The 12004-nt window shown below is 37.1% G+C and overlaps 2 protein-coding genes across 4 annotated transcripts in view; one reads left to right on the top strand and one right to left on the bottom strand.

Moving 5' to 3' along the window:
• ZZZ3 (zinc finger ZZ-type containing 3) overlaps window positions 1-3365 on the top strand; it is a 77439-nt gene extending 74074 nt beyond the window's left edge. For all 3 annotated transcript variants that reach the window (XM_042461583.1, XM_042461581.1, XM_042461582.1), the window contains exons 11-12: window positions 588-688; window positions 1080-3365. In XM_042461583.1, the coding sequence (XP_042317517.1) occupies window positions 588-688; window positions 1080-1224 (246 nt within the window). In that variant the 3' untranslated portion in view covers window positions 1225-3365. The remainder of the gene's footprint in view (window positions 1-587; window positions 689-1079) is intronic.
• Window positions 3366-4615: 1250 nt separating this feature from the next.
• The window catches only part of AK5 (adenylate kinase 5), a 119755-nt gene continuing 112366 nt past the window's right edge, over window positions 4616-12004 (bottom strand). The window contains exons 13-14 of the mRNA XM_042461585.1: window positions 9804-9995; window positions 4616-6005 (exon numbers count right to left, since the gene is read on the bottom strand). Of these exons, the coding sequence (XP_042317519.1) occupies window positions 5895-6005; window positions 9804-9995 (303 nt within the window). The 3' untranslated portion in view covers window positions 4616-5894. The remainder of the gene's footprint in view (window positions 6006-9803; window positions 9996-12004) is intronic.

Genomic DNA, 12004 nt, shown 5'->3' with positions numbered 1-12004 from the left:
CCCACCTCAACCTTAGGAGGAACATCCTGACAGTAAGGGCTGTTTGACAGTGGAACACACTCCCTCAATGGAGAGTGGTGGGCTCCCTCCTTGGAGATCTTTAAACAGGCTGTATGACCATCTGTCAAGTATGCTTAAATTGAGAGTTCCTGCATGGCAGGGGCTGGACTGGATGGCCCTTGTGGTCTCTCCCAACTCTATCTGCTTTATCACACTAGGGGGCAAACAGGATTTAAACGAGGGTTAAACTAGAGAAAACCAGGAAATGTCCTGTGATAAACATCAGGCATTAGCTGGTTTTCTTTCATTTAAATCCTGCTTGCCCCCTTGTGTGATAAAGCAGATTCTATGATTTGTAGAGCTGTTAGGAAGAGAAATTTAAGAGAAATAGGGCCATGTTCTTGGGCTTAGAAACATCTTTGCATATCTTTCTCCTCCCTCAGTCCCTGGTTACATGGCTTTGTCTGTCTTTAATGTTTAGAATGTGGGGTGAACATTCCTTCAAGAGGAATGATTTAATTTTGCATTTTTTGAAGATTACTTTTGTATATCTCTTTACTGAGTGCTCTTTCCTGGTTTGTTTTCAGTGCGATAATTGTGGAACCGATCCAATTCAAGGCATTCGATGGCATTGTCAAGATTGCCCTCCAGAAATGTCATTGGATTTCTGTGATTCTTGTTCTGACTGGTAAGCAGTGTGCATTCATGACAGTTGTTCACAATGTATATTTGTGCATCTCTTTGTGTTTACTGAATAACTAATCCATAGGTGAATTTGTTTTGCAACCTTTATGATATTCTGGCATAATGCGTGGTTATGCTAGCATATGTTACCAACAGCTTTGGGCCTCTGTGCCTAAAAGAAAATACTTTTGATGAATTAGTTACTCATGTATATGTTTATAAAAAAAATAGTTAAATGCTTAAGTTTGTTTTCCAAAATGTAATCCCTTTTTGGAAAACAAACTTAAGCACTTAACTACTTTTGACATGTGGAATTAACTGCTTGTGTATTAAAAAATTACTGTGAGTTATTGACTAATTTATGAGGAATGTTATGCTTTTTCCTTGTCTTTCAGTCTCCATGAAACAGAAATTCACAAGGAGAATCACCGGTTGGAGCCTGTGTACAGAGCAGAAATGTTCTTAGATAGAGACTATTGCATGTCTCAAGGCCCCAGTTATAATTATCTTGATCCCAACTACTTTCCTGCAAATAGATGACATGGGAAGCATACCTGCGGCCTGAAGCTTAGTATCCTCTTTGAAAACCCAACAGTGATGGCACTGTCATTGATTTTGTGCCCACGTTGGAATGGCATTGACTTTCCCAGAAATGTCATCCACAGCATGAGAGCTTCCCAGGTGCTCTCGTCAAAATATCGCTCTCAGATGTATCATGATATCAGATCACTGAACAGAGGTTGAACATTCCTAGTGTGCAGGAAGCTTTACTGGGAAGATTTCGTTTTCACCATATTGGTCATATTGTTTTTTGAGATGGTGAATCTAAAGAGAGGAGTTACAAAAGTGTGGCCAGAAATGAAAGCACACATTAAAGATAGTTGATTCCAAAGGCATAAAGAAGTTGGCTATTATGAAATGTGGAGGTGATGAAGTACTTACATTAAAAACAGTTTAGTAGTTTGCAGTTTTGTTGTGAAATAGTTTTCAGTACAGAAACTGACTTCTTTAGGCAAAGTTTTAACCTATGACAGTGTTTGCTTCTAAAATATACTTTCAAAACAATCACTGTCCCCATGATGGTCAGTCATAGGCCTTGGAGCTGCTTAATCTGATTGATGTTTCTTTACCTTTTTATTTCTTTTTCCTTTTCACCACAACAGACCTTTTAATTTAGCAACAGTGAAGCACTACAGGAGGCAATTGTGGCATTGTTTCCTTAACCAGCTCATGGTGTGTGAATATTATAATAAAATTGTCACGCAAATATATTTTTAAATGTAATGTTATATAAGATGACCATGTGATGTGTACAAAAATATGGTGAAAAGTGCCAGTGGTAGTAACTGTGTAAAGTCTCTAATACCCAACATTAACTCCTATAAAGTAAAATACACAGCCTTCTGCCTCTGTATTTGGAGTTGTTATTGCAACTCATCAAAGAAAACTGCCTAATATAAATCATATATGGTAATAATTTTCCTCTTTTGTAGTATGCACAAGATCCATGAAAGATTGTATTTTTATTACTATTTAAACAAGTAATTAAATTTAGCCTGAGCAGTGAGCAAAGGTTCACATGCATTCTTTTATACTGCTGGATTTTGTTGTGCATCATTTAAAACATTTTGTATGTTTCTTCTTATCTGTGTATACAGTATGTTCTTAAATAATGTTCATTTGTCAGGAGAACTGTGAGAAATAAACTATGTGGATACAGTCTGTTTATATATAGAATGCTTACTGTGACTTTTTTCTGAGGAGGTTTGACATTAGAACCAGCAAGTTGAGAATGGCACTTTGCCCATCTATGAAAAGGATACCTGATTCTCTTAAGAGGATTCAGTGTGTTTTGGTAGTCATCATCCAGATGTCTTATTCAACCTCTTCTAGGATAATACCCCAACAATCTGATATTAACACACCAGTTCACAGTCCTGTGTGCACTCTTGACTGGTAGAGAGATGACTTGTGCATCTGCTATTCTGTTCAATTTGATGGAGGAAGCAAATTAGTTCAGCTAGAAGACTGCTCACTCAGAAATTCTTCCTCCTTTGAAATGAATGGTGCTGCACATCTGAATTTCTAGGTCTTTAAGAAACCCCTGGATCAGTTATGTTGAAGATATCAAGTAAGGCTTTCATGTAACTTGTTTATCACTATGATGTACATTAATCTTTTTTTTTTAACAGTCCCCCTCCCATTAAAAAAGAAAGGCATTTGGTACACTTTCTTAGCCTGAAATGAGCAATGATTGAAAAAGCTTTGTAATATCTGCTATATATTTTTAGCTAATATATCATTTTGATATGTATAACCTGTGATTCAAAAATGCGGTTTATTTTAATTGTAATAGATTTCCACTTGCTTAAAAAACTTGAATTTTCATAGTGACTTAGAATATATGTTTACCTTAAACTCTGGCAGTTAATTAAATAATGAAGAATTGGCTGGTGCATTTGATAACAACATTAATTTCAGTTTGATCACAGTGTTAATTTTCACAGTTTGTTCAGGTGTAATCAATTTTTGTTAAAGGAGTTTCTGCATTTTTAAAAATATATTGAGTAGATGATGCAGTACCGTTTCTAAATGACTGAGCAGTATAATACATCGTCTGTAAGCATATCTCATTCTTTGAGAAATTTAATAAACCAAAATATATATAATGTTAAAGAACACACCTGATGTATTTCACTTTTCTCTTCAATTAAGGCAGAGCCATACTGATTTGAGAAGAAAAAGAACTAATCATGCAAATATAAGAGAAGTTAATTTTTATTTTACTCAGATTTTATATTTCCTCTGTCCAGATAATTCTTTCACATGCAGGTTATAACCACCCTCCTTTGTTTCTGATGTGGGCATGGTCTACCTGTTTTCTTGCTGTAACATTGGGAGAAGGGATTGGCTTTGAATGCCACCATATCTGAGTTAGCACTTCCATAAGCAGTGCATCCAGTTAGATGTTGGGTCCACTCTAGCGTTGTCACGTCTGATGGATCTCTTAGTGTGGCAAGCACACAAATTCATCCCATGGTGAAGAAAACTGTCTAGTTTCACTTTATAAATAAATGTTTGATGTATAGTCAGCCCTCTGTATCGGTGGGCTAGTTATCTGCAGTTTGGTGCATCCATGGCTAGCCCAACCCCACACCAATGTGGATGCACAAATGTTGTCATCCACAGACCTATATGGACTTGAGATCCCATGATATTTTGTATCTACTAAGTATAGGGCAGGAACCAAACCCCCACTGATACAGAGGGCTGGCTGTAGTCACAATTTTCTTATCCCATCTCTTACTAAGGAGTCTGGGTCATGCTTCAAGACCCCTGATATGTGTGTCACAGAATTTGTGAAGATGGGCAATGTTGTATGGATCTCTACAGGTATTTGAAAATCTGATTTTGAGGACTTTGATGGAGATTGCACATCCTGTTCCTATCTGGAAGTAACAAAGTGCACGTACATTTAAACAGGCAAAGGCAGTTTATCACTAGATTGTAAAATCATGGGATTGTTTATGCAAATCTTTAATTAGCAGCAAAATTGTCAGTTTTAGATCAAAGTGCAAACCAAGGTTTTTAGTGTATATGGCTTTCTTCAGTTGAAATTTTCAGTGTATTTTGTTTTCAAGATGTTTTGATAAACTACTTACATGTGCCTGACCTGCTTGTCAAGCTGTACAGCCATAATGTTTCATAAGTAAAAATTCAGGAAAATACCAAAAGGGAAAGAACTGAAACCACCAGAAATACATAGTTCTAAATAATAATAATAAAAAAAATCTCGTTATAGGAAATGCTGTTTACAAAGCAAATTGTATGCAAAATGAGAAACATAGATGTGTCAGTAAGGATACAAAAAATATTAAAATCTCATTGTTAAAATTGGTATTTTATTGGGCTTAATTGAGACTAAAAGCGTGGAGTAAAAATCAGTACTCTTTTATTTGTTCATACGTTTTATTTGTATTACATCTTCATTACAAGAAAAGTAACCTGAAAAATACAAATCTGTCTGAAGTACTCATTGATAATGCAACTCACAGAAATATCAATCATGCAAGCAGAAATAGTGAATAGTCCAGAAGAAGAGTGCAGCCCCTTCCTAAGAATACAATATGCTTTTGCCTGCTCACAGTCATACAGAAAATCCCCAGTATTTTAACTGATGTGTAAAATCTCTATCATATTATTTTGTACAAAGTGTATGAGAATATAATGTAATAGGTTGTGCGAATGCTAGCTCCATACATTTTCTCCTAGCATAAACTTGAAGTAATGAAAGTTAGTTTAGAATTTACAACTGCCCTGTTTATTTGTAGGGCAGGTAGTAACTATATAAACTGGTTACCTCCTGCCCTCTCGAGTACATGTATCTTAGGTATCTCACCATACATAATTTTGCAGTCACCTACAGTTGGACCTTCATATCTGTGCATGCTCAAGTCCCATTTTTCTTATTGGCAGCATGGCCATGTGCACATGCCACCATTAAGAAAAAGGGGGGCTTGTACTATCATAATTTGGTTAGGTGTTTACACATCTCAGGTACACCAGCATTATTTGGCACTGGACTGTTTTTTTTATCAGACAACGATATTCATATGTTTTCATTGTAATATTTTTAAACAAATTATCCCTTGCATTTGTTCAAGCTTTGCTAAACAACTAATCTCATAATCACATTTGTTAACGAATTCACATTCAGCTTTACTGTATAAAGTATTTACACTACACTTTGAGAATTTTCAGATTTCCACTAGTTTGCATAATGGACTGCAACTTGAGTATTGATGAGGTCCACCAATAAGATAAGATGGCAGAAACAGATTTTTCAAACACTATAGAGAAAGAGCAAGCTTTAGTAGCCTCAAAAATGAACTGTTTACGAAACAAATAAATACATGGTTATGTCAATTCTCTTGACTGGGATTTCAATGCTTGACAGTATAATATATCAAGTAATAGTTTAGTGCAAGGCATGATCAGAGCTGCTGTTTATCATGCTGCGTCTTAACCTGTGAAGTGCAAACAGTATGACAGACAACCTACAGTACAAGTGTGTCATTACTGTACCGTATGAGTTATGGAGTTTTTTGCAATGTTTACAACATGCACTGATCTTTCAAGGCAGCAGCTATTGCTTTGAACAGCATTTCTGAGGACCACTGGGACTGCACATGTGGAGGAGAGAATGGCAGTTACACTGTGTCCACTGAAAGAGGAGATGCTGATCCTTCCTTTTTCAGAAAAGCATCAATCGAAGTACATGCTTCAAAAAAAACTTCTTCTGGTGTTCCTTCTGCATTTATCTGTTTTAAGAAAAGAGAACTGGTATCACTAACATCAACAGGGAAACCATTCTGACAATTTAGTAATTCCCTCCTAACTGCAAACAGTGAGGAGTACCTACAGCAACATGCTAGCCAATGGCCATACTGGGCAGAACGACCAGATGTCCTCCTCTTCCAGGACATGTCCTACGTTTCAACCTTCTGCCCAAGAGGCTTTTCAAAATGTCCTCCATTTTGAGCATAATGAAGAAGCATGAATTTACATTTATGTGAGTGTTTTTAGCTTTTAGTTTAACTTGTATGTTTTTCTTGAATGCCCTACATTTTAGAGTGCCTTGTCCTCCTTTGGGGTTGTGATGTCTAGTCACTCTGATACCTGATTGATGGTGTTTTACTCTACTTCTGGAGGGCACCAAGTTGGGGGAATATTGACTTATGGGACTCGAGCGCAAATGGAGCCAATGAGCATTCCTGAGGGAATGCTCAAGGTTTACAAAAGCACATTAAAGAGGGGTCAGAGGATAAAACAGTACAATTGAGACTAAGCATGTTGGATAGTAATGGGACACATGAGCAGGAAAAGAAAATCAGCAGGGAAGGGCATCGAGAACGAAATGCCCTGCCTGGAAGTAATATCACAGATAATGCTTTTCATGTTTTCTTGCAGGTCAAAGATTAGTTGGTCTATAGTTGAGTGAACAGTCTATCAATAGTCAATAAGTCTTGTATGATAATAAACTTGGAAGTGTAACAAGGAAGATGTGGTCCAGGTTGCTGCAGACTAAAGGTATCTGTTCAGCAGCTCTGCATTGGGATTTTTAAAATTATGCCTGCCAGATTCTGGATAAAATCTCTCTCATACAGCTTTTGGAACATGATGTTTAGACATTAAGTAGTGCAATAGGCTGTAAAGGCCTGCCAATGAGGAAAGCTTCCTCCCAATATGGTATTTCTAGAATTTAATTTGTTTTACCTGGGAATACAAAATCAGGATAACTGAACATCAATGTGAAAAAAGTACTGGAAATAGGAAGGAGGTTTATCACTGTGCTGATAAACCCTTTCTCTTCTCTTCAGCTGAGCATTTTGAGGTTTGAAACCTCACACCTTTGTACGGAAAGGTCTCCCAATATTCAGAGCATAGTTTATGCTTTCCAAAGTAGCTGAGTTTACAGTCATAATAGCAATGGCAAAAAGGGTGGGATGAAGGAGGGGAATTAATATTTTTCAGGATTTTTCAATCTCAGTGTTGTAGGGATTTTTGTCTTGCAGACCAGATGTTCGAACTCATTTTTATTCATTTCCAGAGTGGAATTTTGAGTGGCACTTGCAGAGTACTACAGTGGGTTATTCAATGCTTTTAGTTAAATGAAGAATAAAAAGAAGGGATCTCCTATTACAAGTTGCAAAAGTGGTGTGCTTATTCGCGAGTTCAAGAAGCCCCATCATTTTTGTACTTCAGAAAAGGAATATTTATTTTAAATGTTTTAAGCATTGTATCTTTCAGTTTTTGCTTTACTCTTCTTATCCTCTCATATAGTTACTGCTCAATTGAATTAAGTTTTTTCATCTTAGGCTTTTCATAAATAGACAGTCTCTCCATATTAAGTGGAAGTGGGTTATTATAAAAACTGTGTATTGGAGAGAAAGAGATGCAGTAAATACCAGTCAAGAGCCAAAGAATCCCTATATGGACATTCAAATGTTTTGAGCCCCACTGCTTCATACCACTGTAGCCTGTGTTATTCCTTGAAAATCTGGTCCTGAGGTCTGGGGGTAGCTTGCAGTGCCATAAATTAAGAAACGTGATGGAGCGTGAAAGACAGCAGGCAGAAAATAATGGATAAAACCTTTCATGTGCGTGCAAAGCACTTTCCAAAGCAGGCGCTTTGACAGTTTAGAATAGGAAAATCTTTTTTCCTGGTTCTCTGCCAGTTACTATGAAATGGAATGCCTTCATTGACAAAGAGAATCCTTATGAACTCTACGTCAGATTTGGTCATATTTCTTTCTGTTTACTTGGATATTTCCTATGGCTCTACTACATCAACTTGAACCTCAAAGTTGTTGTTTTCAGTTTTAGTAGTGATAAGAAAGTGAAAGTTGGGTGGTGGATTGCGTGTGCATGAGAGCGAGAAACGAACAGCTGCAAAAACATATCTGGAACACAGATTTACTCAGTATGGTTCATAGTAGGATTACTATGTAGCTGTAATGAGTTCAAAATGAGAAATATGTACCATTCTACCTAGAAGTTAGTTTTTCAAAATGTAGCTGTGAAAAAATATGACAGTGGGTACATTATTGCTTTGCTTTGTAGGGTGATCTTTAAAAAGCTATTGATCGATACATGGAAGTAAAAGTTATTTCACTGGTTTATGTAAAGTCCTGTATCTGTATTCTTCAAAATTGTTTAACTCTGTTTCTCTTATCCAAACATTTTCTTTTGTGCTGCTCAAAATTAGGGCCACAATTTTTATTTGATTGCTTGATTAATTTAAAATATTTAGAGTTCTCAAAATGCCACGCACACCTCTGGTCAGTTAATTGGTCAACAGATTGTATTTTTAAAAATTACAAGTACTTGTTAAATACTTGTACTTTTGTACTTACAATAAGCTTAAGTCAAATGCTAACATTAAAGAGGCATTTTCTAACAACAAAGGGTTGGATCTGGACCAAGTTGCATTTGGTTCAAAGTAGTATATTGCTTCTCCCATTCATTTCAGTGGAACCTATGTTCAACTAACAGTGTGAATTGATGGGGACTGGAATACAGAGGTGAGAAGTGTCAGGTCATGCACTCTTTCCATACTCTGACACCATGAACCAGCTAATGTGGGTGGTAGGAAGAGAGACTGGCTTTTTCTTGTGCTGCACTGCTTCATTTTCTATTCCTGTACCGATGTGACATGACCAGGCTGGTACAGAGGGATAACTCAATTAATAGGCTTTGACAGGAGAAGGGCTGCTTGGGAGCCAATGATCCCTGATACTGGCAGATACAAAAATAATTGGCAATGCTAGGTGAATGCCCCTAATAGCACCACCTCTCCACTTGCAGAAGATGACCTCCATTCCATCCCAAACTAAATCTGTTCTTTTTTTCCTTTACAAGTATTTCCCCCCCTCTCAGACCAAATTTATATACAGTTGGCCCTTAGGATCTGCAGATTTTGAATCCATGGATGCCGATGCAATAATCTATGAATCATCCTGCTCCATATTATTAAATTGTGGCAAAGTGAACACAGAAATGCTAAAGTGTGCACATTCATGAGGCTCAATAATCCACATTATTTTTTGCATTTGTGGGAGGTCCCCGATCTGAACCACCATGGATCCAAAGGGTCAACTGTAGATCTAATGTGTGACAAGAATACAGTTAGCCCTATATATCCACAGATTCTGCATTCATGGATTCAATGGTTTGAAAATATATATATTTTAAATCGAAAAAGCAAACCTTGATTTTGTCATTTCATATTAGGGACAACATTTTATTATGCCGTTGTACATAATGGGACATGAGCATCCATCAGGAGATACCAAGGGAACATAAAATTGACTTCAGAGTTCTTCAGTTAGGTGATGGACCTACTTGCATCACAGAAGGGTTAACATCTATTTCAAACAGTTAGATCTAGCCTTGTTCTGCTTGTGACTATTTGTGGTATTCTGCCTTATGGACGCTTTCAGTTAAATAACTCCATGTGCATGCTGACAAATGTATGAGAAATAACTGTCAGCTTCTTGAACAGAATTTGTAAAGGAAGGAAACAAAAATGGTCCCGTTCTGAAGCTTGGACAACTTACTTTAAACACTGGGATTCTGTTTTCATAATACATAATCACTGGCTCAGCTGATTGGTAGTACGTTTCAATGAGCTTCACGATAGCTTCAGCATTATCATCAAGGCACTGGCTGCTTTGACTTCTTTTCAGAAGGCGACTGCTCATTGTCTTTGAGGAACAGTCCATGCAGAGCAAGAGGGATGGGTCCCCAACCTGAAGGAATTAAGAACAGGAATTGTGTCAGAGGTTTCCAAGGCTAAATGCTCCTCCATTTTACTAAATATAATAGCTGATTACAACACAGTGCTTGTCCTTCATGGGTTCATTTTGGTATGTAAAACACAGATTTTTTCCAGACATGATTTAGACACATGGCTTACTGCCTGCATCTGTGTATAAATCTTTCCCCAAGGCAAGTTTGTTGTTTTGTCCCAAGATGATGGTAGTGTGCTCATGTTCACCTTCGAATATCTGAACTCTCCTTCCACATTTTGTCTTCACAATAACACTGTCAATCAAGTTGAGAGAAGTGATTGAGCCAAGATCACCTAGTTAATTTTATGGCTCTGCATGGATTTGGAAAAGTGGATTTCCCAAATTCTCTGCTGAAACAGTACTCTACTAGCTTTCGATATATGTACCTGGTATCTTGTGTGTATGCCTTCTCTTGTGTAACAGCACACAACAGAACTGTGACTCAGTAGTAGTGTGATTATACATGTGAACTGCTAGAGAATGGGATATCTCTATTAAGGTAGTTTGCACATTTAACCACAGTCTCCAAAATATAATCAAAGATGGCTTCAGAAATTCATGCTTTATTGACATTACTTGCCAAGCCTCCCTGAGCAATGTGTAGCAGGCTACAGCTCTCAAATGAAGAAACCTGTGAAAACCTTCCCTATCTTTTTAAGTAAGTATGAAGAAAATAAAGGAGAAAAAGTATATCGTGACACAATTGTAGCTGTAGGTGGCACTGCTTCAATTTAATAGTAAATCTGGTTCAGGAAAATAGCTGCAAGAAGTTTTTTGTTAATTCAAAAGGCAGATAAGAGAATAAGGGTTCAACCTGTGCATTCCCCTTGAATGGCCTGGGTTTACTCCTGGACTTAGCCCTGAACTTGGATACTCAGGTGTCTGCAAAACCCGTTCCTAGAGAGTGCATGCCTTGGTTTCATTCTGATTGGCCTACTGTAAAGCCCTCTATGGCAAGCTGACTTTTAAAACTTCCGTTTCAGAATTAACTATCCCAAACTGATGAGGACACAAGCAAAAACAAAAAAGTATTTTTTTATTCAAAACCACTTGGGAAGGGCTCTTAAGCAGGAAGCTCACAATATATATGGAGTGGTCACAAAAATGTCAGGCTGAACAATATGAGGCCAATTTTGAAAGCTGTCTTGAGGAAGGGGTACTGGAAGAATTTCTAGAAAAGAGAGTAATGATATCTGAATCTGACCAATGATCTTTGATTTCTGCTATGGGCAAGACAAAAAGGGAACTCGGTGGAAAAGAGTTGTCGTAAAAAGTGATATAATCTAAGCTGAATGCAACTCTAAGGAAGTTGAATATAAATTGGGCACACCTTTAGCACAGTAAGTCAGAGAATCTCAAAAGGGCAAGTGCACCCAGCTGAAATTGCACCATCAAACAGCAGATATGACTGAACTGTATCCAAAAAACAGACTTTGTTATCAAGCTTTTGAATTACATCCAGCTGCGTGAGCATTTACTCTGTTCATTTTTTAAAGAAAAACATTTATAGACTTGCCTTGCATTCCACCAAAGTTAGTGCCTTCCTAAACTGAAATTTTATGTGCTTCGACTGTTCATCTCCTACCCCCTGTGCAATGAAGCAATATATAAGCGTTTAACTAGAAATTCAATAAGTGGAGCTTTTCATGTTGAGGATCTGCATGCTGAGAAAAACATCATTTTGTGAATTTCTATTTTTCACATGGCAGTTAAAAGGGCATAGAAGCCCTGCCAGGGGCAAAAAAAAATAACTGTATATCCTACTGTAAACTGGCAATTCCAAGACAGCTAAAAACCAAGTTCCTAAATTGACTTTTTTAATTTGTTGCCTGCTTTACTTTATTGTACCCTTTCCTGGATTGTTATGTATTATGTATATGTATTATGCTATTATTTCTTATATTGTATGCCATGGGCAGGTTTACTTTATTTTATTGTTTGTATATACAGCGCTGTGTAAATAAAGC

The sequence above is a fragment of the Sceloporus undulatus genome, chromosome 4, assembly GCF_019175285.1.
Source record: "Sceloporus undulatus isolate JIND9_A2432 ecotype Alabama chromosome 4, SceUnd_v1.1, whole genome shotgun sequence".
Classification (NCBI taxonomy): Eukaryota; Metazoa; Chordata; class Lepidosauria; order Squamata; family Phrynosomatidae; genus Sceloporus; species Sceloporus undulatus.
Note: the sequence above shows the minus strand (reverse complement) of the source record. Positions and strands in the feature narration are given on the sequence as shown.